The sequence below is a fragment of the Poecilia latipinna genome, unplaced genomic scaffold, assembly GCF_001443285.1.
Source record: "Poecilia latipinna isolate Pla-1442-1.1 unplaced genomic scaffold, P_latipinna-1.0 Scaffold2486, whole genome shotgun sequence".
Classification (NCBI taxonomy): Eukaryota; Metazoa; Chordata; class Actinopteri; order Cyprinodontiformes; family Poeciliidae; genus Poecilia; species Poecilia latipinna.
Genome location: NW_015115102.1, coordinates 22,758 through 39,960, shown reverse-complemented (window position 1 = coordinate 39,960; position 17,203 = coordinate 22,758). Strand labels below are relative to the sequence as shown.

The window sequence follows — 17,203 nt, the reverse complement described above, 5'->3', positions numbered from 1 at the left end:
ATTTTTTTTTGTTTCCCCCCATAAAAAAAAAAAAAATCTATTTAAAAAAAAAAAAAAAAAAAAAAAAAAGGTATTGGCTAAAATCACATAAAATGGAGTGTCTATGCATTCTTAAAAATCTTAAATTCATGTATCTAAACTTAAAGCTTTAAAATGTCTTAAAACCATAGGAAATTGTGAAAGTCGACCTTAAATACATTAAACACAGGTCTTAAATTTTGTGGCATGGCATGTATTTTTTCTGCGGGACTTTTCTGTCAGGCAAAAGTTTGACTCTAACAGACGTCTTCATTATGTTCTAAGACTCGAGACAGTTGAGGCTACCACTAACTATCTGCTAATATACCTTAGCTACCTAGCTTGCTAGCTTTTTTGTGTCTATTTAAGTGTAAGTTATCGCCAGCTGGCTGGACAATGTTCGTCTTTGCCACCTGCTTACTTGTGTTGCCAATCCATACAACGCTACCTACATTCTGTGCAAAAAAGCTTGGCATTCTTATATAAAGTAACCTTTTTTTTTTGGTATATTTCTGTCGTGATATAGGTCTTTAAAAAGGTCTTAAATCTGAGTTGGTGAAACCCATTCTGTAAAACAAAATCAAAGTTGACTTTTTTTAATGTTTCTACATAAAGGACAGTGACTGGCTGTTCTTTATTTACTATCGCATGACTGCGCCATCAAACCTGCTCTGTTTTTTCTCTTTTAACCAGCAAATTCATCTCGTTTTGTCCGACAGATTCACAACTACAGCGGCCCGCTCCGGGTCCGCATCTCTCTGGTGACAAAGAACCCCCCGCACAAGCCCCACCCCCACGAACTGGTTGGGAAAGACTGCAAACATGGCTACTATGAGGCCGATCTGCAGGAGAGACGAATCCACAGGTGGGCTTGTCGATCCTTAAATTCGGTTTACAGAATGAATCCTGCATGTTTCTGGTCCTCACAGTGCAACTTAAGCAGCTGTGCAGATAAGTGATAGTTTTCAAAGTAAATTCAAAGAGCTTGACGACAAGTAAAGGACAGGAAAAACAAGATAGAGATTGTTTTGATAAGTGACTGCAGCTCTCAGTCTTTGACTAAAATGACCTACATTCTGTTTCTTGCATGTTAGAGATGCACTTCATCCAAATCTTCCCTTTATCTACCTCAGAAATTTCATCGGTAAAGCTACCAGCTCCACCTTCTGTGTGGACTTGAGTAAAACATTAACTGGACCCATTAGGAACTGTTGGACTTCCTCTTCAGGGTCTGATATCCCGACTAAAATGGTCTTTTACTGGAAAGGGTCTTGTCGAAAAAGGAAGCGGCGTGCTCTCAGGTGTTCTTTACGATCAAAAACTTAAAAAGGCGAGTCAATTAAAGTTTGACTGTTTGACGCCAACGCCTTGTGTTACATAACCAAACCGGTCTTCCTGGTGAGACTGAAATATGTCAGTGTGGTCTAAAACAGGAGTGATGAAATCCTAACAAACAGCATGTACTGCAGGTGGTTTGAGTTAATCCACTGGGTGTATTAGTCATCTAATTAAAAAAAGCTTTATACAAGGGCTTTATAAGTTTGCCTAATTAAAATGATTATAGGAACCTGAAGATGAAGGAAGTCTTTTGTTTTTTTTAAGCTTATTGTGTCCCTACCAAAATGACTGAAAACAATTATTTTATATCTAACTATATACTGGGGGGGTGGGATCCTTCCAGAAGATAAAAAATGTGAAATTTAAGAAATATTATTCATGTTTAAATTATAAAATACAAAAGTAGAGCCAAACAATTCTAAGACATAGTTCCTGCTTGTTGCAGTTTGAAAATGTAATTTTCATTCAACTAAAACGTTTGTTTCTGATTGGAATTGACAGTTTTCTCCCAAAAGATAAGGCAGTGAACAAGGAGTATTATGTTTGAAAAACAGAAAACGGCGTAATATCAGAAATGATGTATACTCTCGGTCATTAATGGAAATTAGGGGTACACTGGTAAGTGTATCATTTATTATTTATCGTGATACATTTTCTATCATAAGAACTTTCATTTATTGTTCCCACAATAAATTCCAATTCATGATATTTAAAGTCGCCTCAACTGTCCTTTTGTCCAGATTGTTAGTTTTACTATCTTCTCCACTGATAGTTCAATAAATCTAAAAATACAGTGTCTATGTAGAGGTTAGTGGTACAATTCACACTTCTTTATGTGACCTTTGTCCTAAAGAAGCATAGAACAAATGAAAATGTTTTTCCAAAAGCAGTATTTATGTTTGTGGGGTAATAATGGCTCTGACACAGAGTCCCAATCTGACAGTTACCTAAAAGAGAAGTCATATTTTGTTATTGTCATTCCTTTTTTTTTCTCTATAACAATAGTGAATTAATTGTGATTAAAAAAATGCAATAAAATTCTGCTTACTAAAATTATATTTGGCTAGGAAGTTGGACTTTATAGTTTTTGTTTTTTTAATCCCGACACATTTAAGTCATAGAGATCAACATGCCACAATGTAACTGAAATATTGCAATTTCCTGCCTTAAAGATGATGACTCCAGTTGGATTTCTGTGCTTTTTACAGAAATGTTTGTTTTTCTCCTAATATAGTGTTCGATTTAAGACAATGCAAATAATAAAGATTTCTCTGCTGTCCAAGGAGTGCAAATATAGAGTACATTTAAAAAAAAAGCTTAAAAATTGATTGAAAAAAAATCCAAACCAAATCAGCATACAAAGTATTATAATTTAAGCAAAAAAAAAATAATTCCCTTAAAATAAATAAATGCCATTATGAAAAGTTGTGTTGCGTAGATTAGGTTTTTGATTTTTGCAGCCATGTTTACTGTAATTAAATGAACAGAATGTCATAATTCTGACAAACCTTCTAAAAAGTCTTAAAGTATTGTTCTGCTCGCCGTTGTTCCCCAGAAGGGAAATATTAAGGGGAGATTCTTGCAAAAAAAAATGTAAAACTGTAAATAAATAAAGCCAAAAGAAAATTAAAAAAAAAAAAAAACTATGTTAACGATATCTGTAATTATCCAGATCAATTCCCAATCAGTCAAAACATGGAGCTCTGGCCTCCCATAAATAAAACTTGGTGTATTTGCCCTTTAGTTTTCAGAACCTGGGCATTCAGTGTGTGAAGAAGAAGGATGTCAACGAGGCCATCACTTGCAGACTGCAGACCAGCAACAACCCCTTCAGCAGTAAGTGTCAATGGTTTTCTACTTTTAAGTTGCTGCATTCTCTTCTTGGCACCCAAATAGACTGATGACAATGATACCGATGAAATTTGAAATGCAAATCAGAATTATAACACCTTTAGCAGGACGTTTTACTGGGACAAACCCTGTTAAGACGCCAATTTTTCAGTTGTTTTTTTTTTTTTCTCCCAAGTGTTCCACCTTCTCTTGACAGGATGCAGTGCTTAGTCAGACTGCCGCGCTGTGTGATTACACTCCCCACCCTTTTCCTTTCTCTGTTTTGATTGCAGTTCCTGAGCCCAAGGTGTGGGAGGAAGAGTTTGACCTGAATTCTGTGCGACTTTGCTTCCAGGCCTCCATCACCCTTCCCACGGGGGACATGTTTCCTCTGCCGCCTGTCGTCTCACAGCCTATCTTTGACAACAGTGAGTTGGAAACACTGCACTCAACTGCTGGTGTGCCACTATTTGCTGATTAAAGCAAAACAAAAAGAGAAAACGGGAAAATTAAAATTTATTAAGAGCTTATTTACTTAGATGGAAAAGTTGCTTTTGTGCAAAAGTGGGGAAATGCTTAGGCCTAAACCTATGGTATGCAAAGTTAAAATAATGGTAAATTAATTCTAAACTCTCAACATCTATCATTTCACTAAGTCTCACTTGCCTAATTTCAATGGATAAAGGGATAATTTGTGATGCTAGTTCAGAAATATTGGCAAGGATATTTTTTTATTCATTAAACCTTCCAAATTTTACTTTTAGAAGAAGAAAAGATGAGAAAGCACAGTAATTTTTGCCAACATATTGATCACCTTCTATAACTGGACTTCAAGTTGGCTGAGGCAGCGATGTAGTTGAGGTATGAAATACTGCCACCTGCAGGTGGGAGTTAGTGGTCATTTGAACCAAATTGCAATAAACTCAGAATTACGCATTAGCGCAGAAAAAAAACAACAAAAACAACTTGGAAATCTGTTGATTTTGCATGAATTTCCATGAAAATGGAGGGACTGATTAGCAATGCTAGTAGCTACCACACCGCAATTCAAATCACTTCAGAAGTATTGGAGACAGCCTGTGACTGGTTGACGGGTTAAAGGGTTTTGGTTGGCCAACAACCAAAAATTTAGAACCTAGTCACTGGAATGGACCAGTTTGATCAATTGGAAGGGAACTCAAAATTTATACATTTAAGCCGTAGAACTGCTGCTGGTGAGAGAGAGCAAGACTTTGAGCGAATAACAGGAAGGCTGAACAAAGCACGTGGAAGTTGCTCTGTTTTGAAACATTCCGGATTTGGAAATGTTGGCATCCTTGTGGAAAACGGTGGCATCAAGAAAATAAATATACCCAGAAATCACCAGCCATGCTAACAATGCTAATTACTAGTGTAAGTGCTAACACTTGGTTAAAGTGTCAACCAGTTACATTTACTCAAGTAGCTTTTTGGGAAAAATTATATTTTTAGGAGTATTTTCACTGTGCTGTACTTTTTACTTCAGTAACTTTATTATAAAGTATTGCCATTCTTACTTGAGTAAAATTTCTGTTTATGCTACCCACTGAGAGTAACTTCACTGAATAAAGAACAAGCTTTGTTTTGACCAAAAATTCACCAGACACACAACTTTTGTCAGTGATTCATTAGCTTTATAATGAAAGAAACTGATGCGGAAAAAACTCACCTCTGCAACTTGGTAATATAAAAACCTTGTTTTACAGTGACTGCTTTACATTAACTGTGTTCGGATATCGACTTCACCCCCAATCTAAATAATTAAGAAGGCAAAAAATATATTTTAAGTACCAGAAAACGGTTCTTAAAAGTAACTTGCAATCAGCTTCAGTCAGCATAAATGATGTTAAATTAATGAATCGATTTAAGACTATTGATGACACTCTTCAATGCCTTTATTTACTTTTGTTTCAGTGGATAAATTAGATTTTATTCCGATGGAATTTAATCTGAGTGAGGGTAGGGTAGAGTTTGTCTGTCAAATGAATTTAGGGCAAACCTTTGAAATTCTCTCTTAGGGTGAAGTGTTTCCTCTCAGCTTCAGTATAAACGACAAGGTACAGCATTGTGAGCAGCTTATTGCTAATGTTTTCTGATGGTGATGGTAATTTAACGAGAAAATGGGCATTTATTACAAATTCGACTTATCGTGGTGCCTTCCTGCAGCCTCAGACACTCTTTGTTCCTCTTTGCTTACCGACTTTTCTCATCAGCCTGAAGATACTGACAAGAATTGATCTCCAGATCAGCCACATCCTATTTTCGTGCAAGTTATTTTCTGTTGCAATCCTTTACTGAATCTTTGTTTTGCTGATAATAGTTTTTCTTTTTTTTCTCTTTCAGGAGCCCCAAACACAGCCGAGTTGAAAATCTGCAGAGTGAACCGTAACTCCGGCAGCTGCAGAGGAGGGGATGAAATCTTCCTCCTCTGCGATAAAGTGCAAAAAGGTGCTTGTGCTGTCTGACATTTGAATACATTACTACAGCTTTTAACTTACACTTTCATACTGCGTTGTCTGTAAATAGAACTCAGACGTGAGTAAGCAGAGATGTGGCTATTGAGCCATATAATTCGGTGAGGCAGAAAACTGTTCACACCCACAGGAAGTCGGGGTCTGTTGCCTCGTTTGAAGATAAACACACAGATGTTTCGTATCAATCAAAAATATTCGTTTTTAGATTGCGTAAAATGCAAAGAGATGTTTTCAAATGATGATTTAGTTTGTGTAAAATCTACCCAAACCATGAATTGTGAATTATCGCATTTTTACTTTTTTCTTTTGTCCTATAGAAGCCACAATCCGCATAAATGAAGCCTTTATGTAAAAGTGAAGTAGGCCAGAAAGTACAGAAAGCCACGGTTTAGCCTTTCCATACAAAATGGAGAACATATAAAAAAGTGGAGAACCTTCTTTAGGATTTATGAAAGGGTAGTAAAAGTCGTAAAAAGCTTGCAGGCCTGTCACATTACACGTACTGATCAGATAAAATAGTACGTTGGCCAAGCCGGATGTGGCCCACAAGTCCTGAGCTTGTGGGCCACACGCCTGATCTAGGAAATAAAACGACCGATAACGTTTCTACAGCGGAAGGCGTACGGTCGTGTGACTTGGTATCGGACTTATCTCAAGTGCCCAAAATGAGCTGCCACTGCAGTTTGTTGCAGATGTTCAGTTGTAGTCCTGTCAGTCATGAAATGACTTCTTGAGCGTGGCTGTCTATGGCCCAAAATAACTTTTCTGCAGCATTAAACTTCCGTTTCAAAACCTTCTGGTTTCAGATGACGTCATTTTGCAACTGCAGGGTTTTGTTTCTCTGTTGCTGTAGGGTTAGAGTACAACAAAGCAGTAATACTGTGTCTGAATGAACAAAATATGTTCGGTTTAATCGGTTTAATTATGTACAGGTATAGATGTACGCTACCTGACATTTTTATACCCGTTTGAACTTTTCTACATTTTATTACCATACAAGTTCAAACGTTGGTGCATTTTAATGGGATTTTATGGTATAGACCAACACATAATACCTAGTTGTGAAGTTAGAGAAAAGAACAAATGGTTTTCAAAATCTGAAAAGTCTTGTGCATTTATGAGTTAGTACTGTTTAAAAACACTTTTCACTGCAACTACTGCAGCAAAGACTGCAGCAAAGCTGGTAGATATGCAAGCATTTACCAGCTATTCATATCTAAATCTTGCTGGTTTGCCTTTCCTCCTGCAGAAGACATCGAGGTGCGGTTCTTCCAGGACTCCTGGGAGGGGAAGGGCACGTTCTCTCAGGCTGACGTCCACCGGCAGGTGGCCATTGTCTTCCGGACACCTCCCTATCGCGACACTAACCTCAGCGAGCCCATTAAGGTGAAGATGCAGCTCAGACGGCCCTCTGACCGTGAAGTCAGTGAGCCGATGGACTTTCAGTTCCTACCTGCTGACCCAGGTAATAGACTTCAGTTTTTACTTAAAGGCTCTTGAAAATAATTGATAAAATAATGTAAAGTGTATGAAACCTAACAATTTGCCATTTCGATGATCCCTTTACAGATGAATACAGGCTGACTGAGAAGAGAAAGCGTACAGGAGACATGTTCCAGAGCTTGAAACTGGGATCCATGTTATCAACTGGTATGTTAGGACCTGGATGGCCCTCTTTTTGTAATTATCATTATGCTTACGTTGAAACTCCACTAACAAGCACTTTTTGTAAAATTCTAGTGTCCGTTCCACAAGACAGACAGCGCATAAACCTCACACGGAGACCAGTTGCAGCTAAACTGTCTTCAATGAGCCAAGCAGGTGAGTTAGTCTCATCCACTTATTGTTCGGAGTCGGTTTTATTAATTTGATCAGGGAAGACATAAAACAATGTTGTTAACGTAATAACATATCCTGGATGACGCCATCAGTTGTTGGTGAGCACCTCCTTTGCTTTTGCCGCTCCTCTTTAAATCTGTGTCTATGGCAATATGGTTAATTCCTCTGGGATTTGGGGTCATAGTTCATGTGTCGTTTGAGTTTTTGAGACACTAATCAGCTGCTTTCACTTGGAAAAAATATTACCTTGTTGCCACAGTTGCACATCATAACAATCTTCCAAAAGTTAAAATGTAACTCCACGAATTGAGAGGGAATGCTGATCCACACGTGCCACACCTTTTGTTTTTTAAGGTTTTATTGGCTAGTTAGCTGACAGGAAAGTGGGTAACGAGAGAAGGGGAGGACATGTGGGAAAGGTCACCAAGGCCGGGAATCGAACTTGTGACAGCAGGACTGAGGTCTCCATATGTGGGTTGTGCTTAACCCCTGCACCACCACAGCACACCCAACATGCCACACCTTTAACATAAAAATGATGACCAAAAGTGTACAAAATTTAGGACTAGTATAACCGAGCTTCTCCATAAACATGTCATTCTGGAATGGCTTGGGTCAAAATACATTTATATGGTAAAATGGACCAGACATAAATACATTTTTAAATATTAGTACCAGGACTTTAACACATTCAATCTGATTAATTAACTACATAGATTTTAATGCATTAAAATGTTAACGGAATTTTCTTTGTTTTGCATAGATAAAAAAAAAATCTAGAGCAGGAACCTTTATATTGTTTCTGGTACACCAGTAAATGTGACGAACAACTGACATCCACAAACAGCGACAGACGACAAAGCCTCTTCTCTTAGCCCACTGGGAATAAATTTGTTTTCTTCAAAAACGGTCGGATGACATGCTGGGAACGACTGCTGTTGGGTTAAAATGAGTTAGCCTGTCAGCGAAGCTATTCAAGCCTAAAACATGCTACAGCAGCACAGACGTTCCCAGTGCTAATGTCAGAGTCCACAGTCCACATTTCTAAAGAAGTTCCATGAATGGTCAGGACCACCTAGATAACAGATTAGAAACAACAAATGTCTTTATTGTATGTTTGTTAGCCCGTTAATAAATAGACATACTGGCCCTGTAATTTACCACCAAAAAGTGTTTTTGAATTAAAACTTTCTTTTCTCAATATGGTTTTTGATTAAAATGCAATTAATTGCAATGAATTAATTATAGACCCTGCAGTTAATTCAGTAAAAAATATGAATTGAGTCCCACCACTCATAAATTTGAATTTACTTCATAAGGGACAATGCACAATGAAGGTTGCCCTTAGCAAAAAGGTTATTTCTCATCGTTTGATAGTGGAAAAATAAAGAAAAACACACACATAGACAAACACATAATTAACAGCAAATTACAAGGAATGGTTAATAGTGGTACAGATGACTAATTTTAAAAAGCAATATTATAAAAAATATTAAAACATTTCATTCAAAGATATAAATTTAAAACATAAATTCAGCTTTGAGTATTCAGCAGCCACTGTTTAAATTATTTTCTAAAACTGTTCACTGACATGTTTGTATTAGTGGATATAACGAGGCCTCAAAGTTGATGTTTATAGAAACTTCTCTTTGAATACCTTGCCAAGCACTGCATTTTCCAGTACCTGACATTAATCTGTGAAGTATTACTAGTCCTTGCATTGAATTGGTTTTCAGACAGGAATCTGATGATGTTTTTTCTTCCAGCAGCAGAGGCTGCCCCTTCTGCCAGTGGGTTGAAACCCTTCTCATACAATCAACCAGGACAGCTGTTCTCAGTCCAGCCTAAGGTTGAGGCATCTTCGTCCATCTCTACGGCGACTACCAACCAAACCTGGAAGATCATGGAGAGCTTGAAGCTGGGCCCCACCAACCCGGTGCAGACCTTCACGATGAGCTCTGTGTCGGCCCCTTCCTCCTCCACCACCTCCACCGCTGTCAACAACGAGTACTCCACTATCAACCTGCCGGACCTTCACGAGTTCTTCCCCAACATTTCCTCCCCCATGGCCGAGGAGTCTGCGGCTCCTCAGGGAAGCGCTGCCGCCCCACAGACTGGCAGCACCTTCCCTCTGCAGGACTCCCAGTTCCGGGTAGACCCCCCGCTAGTGGACGACGAGATCCCGGACTTCTCCAACTTCACCGACCATCCGGTGCCAGGCACCCTGGACAGCCTCAACATGGATGAATTCGAGGACCTTCTGAACCCGCGCCTAATGAGCGAGGGAGGATCTGCTGCATCCATGCTGACATCTTCCCAACAGGGAGTCCTCTCCAGCTCGGCTGCTGCTTCCCAGAACGGCGCCGCATCCCAGAACCTCTCAGATCACATCAACAACCCAGGAAGCACCTACATGAATTACCCCAACAGCATCGCCAACCTGCTCCGGAACGAGGACATGATTGTCCTGGCGTCCAGCAACAACAACAACCAGCAGCCCGCCGTGCTGGATGACTTCGACGTGCTGATGTCTGCCGATGAAGACCGCCTCATCTCCATTTTTAACAGCGGGAGCCAAGCTGGCTTTGTGTCAGGTCACCCAACTTAATTGTTTTTCCAACACAGACGATTTGTAAATCCCTTCCCTAAAGACTCGCTTATTAATGCAGACACAATAAAGGATCCTGGACTGAAAACGGGTCGAAGAGGCTTAAGGTAGCAAAAGTTCTCTCTGTGGACAAACTTATAGAAATACTATTACCAACTGAGAAACCACAGGACTGAACGCATCTTGATTTCATTCAGCTCGTTGAAAACAACCATGGATAATGATTTACCACTAGCAAAGACTGGGCGTGGGTCAACAAAGGTCATCACAGTGGTTTAAATTTGAATTGAAAATACCATGATACTGTGGTATTAACTCAATTGTTTATGTTTAAAATTGTCACCAATCTCCTTACTTTGCAACATTTCTTCTTGACCAGAAGTGTGCAGCAACAGGTGGGGACAGCACCTATTGGAACTTCGGTTTGTTGGAAACATTTTTACAGTAAAAAAAGCCCAAACATTTTAAGTGTTTAAGGTTACCACTGTAGCTGGCCCATGCCTGGTAAAGACGTTTTGACGAATACGTCAGTAAGGTTGTTCTGAATAGAACATGTGTAGCTTGTTTGTTTGTTTGTTTTTGGGGTTTTTTGTACTGTCAATGGAATAATTTTTGGTAGCAAAAATAATTTTCTTCACAGTAGGGCTGGGCGATATGGCTTAAAATTTAATTTGCAATTAAATTTCTTGTTTAATTACAAGAAAATAGACCAAGTATTAGCAGAATAATGACATAATTAAACCAGAACCAAAATTACAAAAAAAGTATTTTTGATGATTGGAAAAAAGGGTTAGAGAGAAAAAAAGAGTTAGAGATGTAACGTGAGCCTTTCAGTGTGTGCAGTTTTCTTCAAAGTGAACAATTTCAAAGTCCTGCTGCTGCTGATAATTTAAAGCCAACGGATTAAAAAAAACAGCAATGCCAAAGTATAACTTTAAAAGATGCTCAATATTCTTCATTGAATGTTTTTATTTTTAATGGCGGAGTTCTCATAAAATGATTACTGCATTCTTTTTATATTACAACTGTACTCTGGTGATACATTATTTTGACTTTATTCTCACATTGATACGACTGTATTCTTGTAATACTTTTTTATCTTATTTTCGGAATTGAAACATTTTTTAAAAATTCTGGCCTAATATTCTAACTTGAAAAAAACGTCATCCCCTTCTCCTACGCTTTACTTTGTGCATAAGTACCAGACCCTCAGCTATCGAGAAACAATTGCTTCCTTGAGGGATGAACTCTGTTTGCCACTCCTTTGCCACTGCTAAAACTACAGGCAAACTATTTGTAATTCTAAAATGGCTCAGAAAAACAACACCGTCATCCACAACTTCTCCTGTTTGCCGATTGGCCCAGTCGAAATTCTTCTGGTGGAATCCAAGTGAATGGAAGGGGGACAATGGAGCGGAAATGCTTAGTAAGACAGTGGCCAGGTTTCTAATATTCCCATCAGAGTTGACCGGAATTCAAAGTCCAAATAAATACAAGCTGTAAAAAATGCTTGTTGAGCAAGATGAGCTGTGGGCATGCTGTCATCATTATGAACTATAGAAAAGGAATGCATTGGTGGGGGAAAAAAATAAGATTTTCTAAAAATTAAATCTTCAAAACCAAAAATGTTATTGATAAAATTTGATTTTATCGCCCAGTCCTACTTCACAGAAGTGTTTGATCTTGCTTTTTGTGCTATAAAATAAACAGGCTGGTACTTCTTAGAATGTAATCTAATCTAGAGGGAAGCCTATGCAAATCCATTGTTGCTTTTATCCAATACCACTTTCAGTTAACTTCAATTTTTAATTAGGGATGCACCGATATGAAAATGCGGTCGATGCCGATATTTATATCACTGCTATAGCTGGTAATTGATACTATATATACGTTTCCCTACCCTTTCAACAACCACACTGCTGACATCATAAATAGCTGTGTTTCCATTGACCGTATTAATTGCACAAATTGGAATTACGAAATAAAATTTGCTTAATAAAAACACAAAAAAAAGTTTTGCACGAGGATGAAGTATCAAAATTAATGTATTTTGCAGAACTGTAATGGAACCACTTTTTTGCATCACCAGTCATGTGATTAACAATGGACGTTAATACTGGAAACCGGACCAGAGGACAGGAAGTAGTAGAGTGATAGTGTGGCATGTTTTTTGTTTTTTTTTAAATGACCTTGAGTAAACACTTTTTTACGTGATTTTTATTTCATTTCATATTTAATAAAAAACCACAATTGCAAATGTTTTATTTTTTACATTAGCGGAATATCTACAAAGTTTTGCGCACACTTGTTATGGAAATGCAGCTATTGTCACATGACTAAACAAATACCACTTAGACAATCCCCTGCCAAAACTTTAATTGTATCAGCCCAGTTTTACTTGCAGAATCGATATGTAAAAAAATAGTGTATCCCTAATTTTTATGCTCACTGAAGGTCTTTAAGTTACCATTTGAATGTGGTAAGAAACCAAATGAAGGTCTATATGTAAATACCATATAAGCGATTTAAGAGTATGCTTACTAAACCGAGGATTTATTCTGGTGAAGTCATGGTTCAGGTTGTTTTTAAGACCCGATAGAACCTGCAGCAAAAACCAGCTTAAGACTTATGTAAAAACTATAAGTAGTAACATGCTTTTTTCAAGTTATTCTACCTTTTTTTTTTTTTTACGTATGGTATTGGATATATTAGATAAAGAGGCAATTTGTTGTAATTAATGACTGTCCCAATTCAAAACACTCTTTGCCAATAAAAACCACAACCGTGTAAAGAAAAAAAGTTCTTAAGATGTGTGTTTTATTTGGAAATAGTGTAATATGCAGTACTTAACACGATTTAAAGCTAAAAAAAGAGAATTTCTTCTAATCAATAAATTCATAACTCAATTCACCTCCTGAAGTCATGCATATAACTCAAACAATCCAGCCAGTCCCTTAAGTGCTTTATTCCTGAATGGAACCTATTCAAAGGTTCCATTCAGGTAGAACTTAGAAAATGTGCCAGTCAAAAGAAATGGAAGAACTTGAGATCCAAACTCGATCAGTTTTGATTACTGCGCAGGTTCACCCAAAGGCCTCGTCTTAAAATCAGTCCGGGAAAAAAGGCACCCAACTAATCTTCCTTATGTTACTTCCAGATTTGTGACTTTGTTGATGATGTGCGAGCGCCTTGGCACACACTCCAGGTCAAACTTGCTCTCATAGATGGTGGGGCAGAGCTTCCAGCAGTTGTTCCGATAGATCCCCAGGTAGGTGTAGACGTCTGGCTTGTAGGAGAGGGGGCATTTGACGCCCGTGGCCCGGATAAAGGAGTCCAGCCGTACTACTTCGCCTTCGTCTGTGAAGTTCTGGTTATAGGCGCAGATCACCTGCTTGCCTTCCGCCTTGGGGTTGTAAGGACTCACTTTGACCAGGGAGATTTTCCCGTCCAAGGCTGCTCTAGCCACGCACTCCCACGCGTGGTCCAGCTTGAAGCCAGAGGCCAAGTGCATGAGCCACTTTCCGGAGAGCACGCCGTGGTTGAGGGCCAGTTCTTTTACAGTCTGGAAGGTGACAGGCCGGGAACTGGCCAGTAGTTTGTCCCAGCTCTCCTGGAGACCAGTCACGTCACCTGTAGACGGACAGTGGTTGGGACCCAGCACGGCTATCCACCCCACGCGACTGACCCCGTTGTCCTCGTCCCCAAACCGGTACACCTGGGAGGGTCTGTTGCTCTCCAGCCAGCCGTCAAACTCGGACCGGGGGGTATTTCTGGAGTCGAAAACGATCCAGGGGTCCATGTCCGCAGCCATGGCCTCGGCGGCGTAGGTGTCTGCGGAAAGGGGGGTCTCCGCCTCACCGTCCGCGGGGGCTTCCTCCTCCATGATGCTGTCAAGTGTGCGCTCGAGACTGATGAACGAAACCTGAGTGGGGAGAGCAGACGCAGTTGCTGAGTGCTACAGTTTAAGTCGGTTTGTTTTACTCGTCCGTACTGCTAATTAGAATTCCACACTCCCAACAATTGCTAAATAGCAACAACGTCCAAACCAACGTTTTCTGGCCAATATACCCCTCCACACCCCGTCAGTTAAGGCTTAGAGAAGAAATAAACATTACCTCTGCCTTCCTGCTGAGACTAGCCCGCTAAGCTAGCCACTTTCGAGCATAAAAACTACTTTTTGAGCAATTTTTAAGGAGCAGCACGTACTAACAAGTAACTTTTAAACGCAACAGGCGTTATAAAATACACACGCAGTCAGTGGAATTAACAAGTCATGAGACGTGGAGCATAAATGTAGTCAGTCTACCTGTTGTAGCTCACGTTGTTAGCCAGTGTGGCTCTTTTTCTGCTCCAGGGAGCAGAGATGTTGTTAAAGTTAGCTTCTGATTTGAAACTTTAATAAAGGGACATTTCTGTGTTTTAATAGGCCTGGAGTTTTGATTGCATCTAATACAATATTTAAAAGGTTTGGCTTTATCAAACTTGGTCTGAAATGTTCTACAGAGCCTTCACGTTTTCTCTCTTAGTAACCTCAAAATGTAATTGTCTAAAAACTCATAATTAAAACTTCCTGTAGAACTTTTATTTGCTCTTTTATGGTGGAAATAGGTTTCCAATAAAAAGCAGCAAGTCATTGTGAACTGTAATAAAAATAATAATTTCCTATATTTTCTGGCCTTTATCCAAAAAGAAGAAAGTCATAAGAAGTTCTGTTTAGTGCAAGCCATGTAGAAGACTCAGTAGGCATGAAGTTAAACAGTGTTGCATGCAAATTGACAGAAATTACTGCAAACAAAACGTAGAGGTGACAGCAGTACGCTGTGAAATAGTGCGAAAAATTGAGAGAAATGCAAAACCGGTGTGACAGATCTAAATATTGTAGTTTTTAAGATTTCATTAGAATCTGTCTATGATGTAGTCTATGTAATACTGAAAACAAAAAGCATTGAAGCAGTTCTCCTTTTAGTTTCACAAATTATGTTGTATTTTTGTGAATCTTTATTCATTAAAGTTGTAACAAACCAGTTTTGACTGTCAAAGCTGGTCAGAAATAGTCTAGAATTATTCAAATTAGCCCTTTAAGCGGATGCGATTCAGATACCAACTTCAGCTTGATGACGCAGCTCTGTTGTAATCAAAATATATGTCCCTTTTCTTTCTCTCTCTTCTTTAAAGAATTATCGTTAAATATTCCTTTAAAATATTTGGTCATTTTCTTTGCTTCATTACAGAATAATAATAATTTAAAAAGTGCTTTATTTTTACCGATAAACATGTTTTATTTATTAGGAGTTTCTGCACAAAAACAACAACTTCGAAAACAAACTGTATAACGGGTTCATTACATTTCTATTATTTATAGCTACCACATTGTAATGTAGAATGTAATTTATTTTTTCAGAGAAAAATGCGGAACAAACTCTGTTTGAGGCTGACGGCGCTGAGACCCTGCGGAACCAAACTGACACGACTGACAACAACGTGCTAACAAGTTAGCCGGGACTGGAGGAGGATTGTATATGGTGTAGGCTTATAATCCCGAGCGTTTTTGTATTTTATTTTACTTTAACAACAAAGTTTATTTAATTATGCCCAGCAAAAAGAAGAAATACAACGCCAGATTCCCTCCGGTGAGTTGAAAGCTTTATATCTACCGGCGTCAGCACTAGCTAACTTTAGCTAACAGTGAAAATGAGATGCTATTTGTTGTAGCTAAACTTGAGGGGCTTCGGGTGTCTTTTATTGCCCAGAAAGCCAAAAAAAAAAAAAAAAGCCAAAGAGCTAGCGGAAAGTATTTGCTAAAGTAGTCAAACTTCTTTACGGTTAAGTCGTAGGTTTCTCTGAATTAAACTAACTAAACTAACTTATGTTTCATGTTTTTATCCAAAGTTAGCTTCCAGGAGTCGTTGTTTTTAGCATGTACAGCTAACCCAGGCTGAATTTTTAGAAATGTCATTATTTGTACGTCTTCTGTGAGTGCATGAGGTGTCATGGTACATCCTGCACATTCTGCTTAAAATCCGTAGTAATTTATCCGCACAGTTTTCTCATTTGAACACTCTGAGTGTTTGCATGGAAATAACATCAGATCTGTCCTTCCAGGCGAGGATTAAGAAGATCATGCAGACAGATGAAGAAATAGGCAAAGTGGCTGCAGCAGTTCCCGTTATAATCTGTATCCTTCTGGCTTAAGGTGTTTGTATGCGAGACATTTGATATTATGCCTCCAAACGTTTTAAGTCTACTTTAAGGAACGCTAATTGGCAGTAAACAACTTTCACGCTGACAGAAAACTGTTTCTCTGCTGATATTACGTGTTGTTGAATGATGACATATTTATTTATTTCGAACAAGTAAAAAGTCAGAAAAAGTAAGAAGAAAACAAAACAACATATAATAATAGTTAAACATAAGAAAAAAGACAAAAGACAACACATCTTTTGTGATGTATATATATATATATACAATATATATGTGGGTATATATATTGTATACCCACAAGTGTACATATTGCCCACATTTGATTATACATATTTGCACATTGGAGTGTAGTTTGTTTACTCATGTTACAATTTCTCCATTTTCTGATCCATCCATTTTCTGAACACCCTTGTCCCTCAGTGGGGTCGGGAGGGGTGCTGGTGCCTATCTCCAGCTAACGTTCCAGGCGTTACAATTTCTACTTTTTCCAAATTATATACATACACAAAATGTATTATTTTGGAGTCTGCATGATGTTTACTGTCTTCAAGATCCTGTATGATAATCCAGGCATACAGATACATTCATTTTTGGCAAAACAACCAAAAGCAAAAAAAAAATTCTGTTCTGTATTTTTTTAATTTACAATCAAGAAATAAAAAAGTCACCCTTTTTTGTTTGTGTTGCTTTTTGAATTGGGTACAAAAAATGGTATATTTTTCAAATTTAGTCCCGGTTAAAGAAATTGAATAAATTACTTTTTATTCATTTTATTTTCACCTTTCTTGTTATGTTAAGGTTATGCCTTCAAAATACATTCGGCTTTTAAAATAGTTTTCCGAACGGCATGATGGGTTGCTTTGTTTTATTATTTTTA

The 17,203-nt window shown here is 38.3% G+C and overlaps 3 protein-coding genes across 5 annotated transcripts in view; 2 read left to right on the top strand and 1 right to left on the bottom strand.

Annotated features, from left to right (window-relative positions):
• rela (v-rel avian reticuloendotheliosis viral oncogene homolog A) overlaps positions 1-12,112 on the top strand; it is a 19,267-nt gene extending 7,155 nt beyond the window's left edge. The window contains exons 4-11 of one of the 2 annotated variants that reach the window (XM_015019824.1): positions 738-883; positions 3,101-3,192; positions 3,480-3,614; positions 5,548-5,652; positions 6,928-7,143; positions 7,248-7,328; positions 7,419-7,499; positions 9,284-12,112. In XM_015019824.1, coding sequence (XP_014875310.1) covers positions 738-883; positions 3,101-3,192; positions 3,480-3,614; positions 5,548-5,652; positions 6,928-7,143; positions 7,248-7,328; positions 7,419-7,499; positions 9,284-10,125 — 1,698 coding nt within the window. In that variant the 3' untranslated portion in view covers positions 10,126-12,112. The remainder of the gene's footprint in view (positions 1-737; positions 884-3,100; positions 3,193-3,479; positions 3,615-5,547; positions 5,653-6,927; positions 7,144-7,247; positions 7,329-7,418; positions 7,500-9,283) is intronic. The other variant, XM_015019825.1, reaches the window with a different exon arrangement.
• Positions 12,113-12,822: 710 nt separating this feature from the next.
• cunh11orf68 (chromosome unknown C11orf68 homolog) lies at positions 12,823-14,601 on the bottom strand. 2 transcript variants are annotated; one of them, XM_015019829.1, is made up of 2 exons: positions 14,432-14,601; positions 12,823-14,047 (listed from the first exon to the last, which is right to left on the bottom strand). In XM_015019829.1, the coding sequence occupies exon 2, from the start codon at positions 14,006-14,008 to the stop codon at positions 13,268-13,270; it is 741 nt and encodes a 246-aa protein (XP_014875315.1). In that variant the 5' UTR covers positions 14,009-14,047; positions 14,432-14,601; the 3' UTR covers positions 12,823-13,267. The 2 variants fall into 2 exon arrangements, with proteins under 2 accessions (XP_014875315.1, XP_014875314.1); XM_015019828.1 differs by lacking the exon at positions 14,432-14,601 and adding an exon at positions 14,241-14,425.
• A 933-nt stretch (positions 14,602-15,534) lies between these two features.
• Positions 15,535-17,203, top strand: part of drap1 (DR1-associated protein 1 (negative cofactor 2 alpha)) — a 13,007-nt gene continuing 11,338 nt past the window's right edge. The window contains exons 1-2 of the mRNA XM_015019826.1: positions 15,535-15,755; positions 16,228-16,300. Of these exons, the coding sequence (XP_014875312.1) occupies positions 15,714-15,755; positions 16,228-16,300 (115 nt within the window). The 5' untranslated portion in view covers positions 15,535-15,713. The remainder of the gene's footprint in view (positions 15,756-16,227; positions 16,301-17,203) is intronic.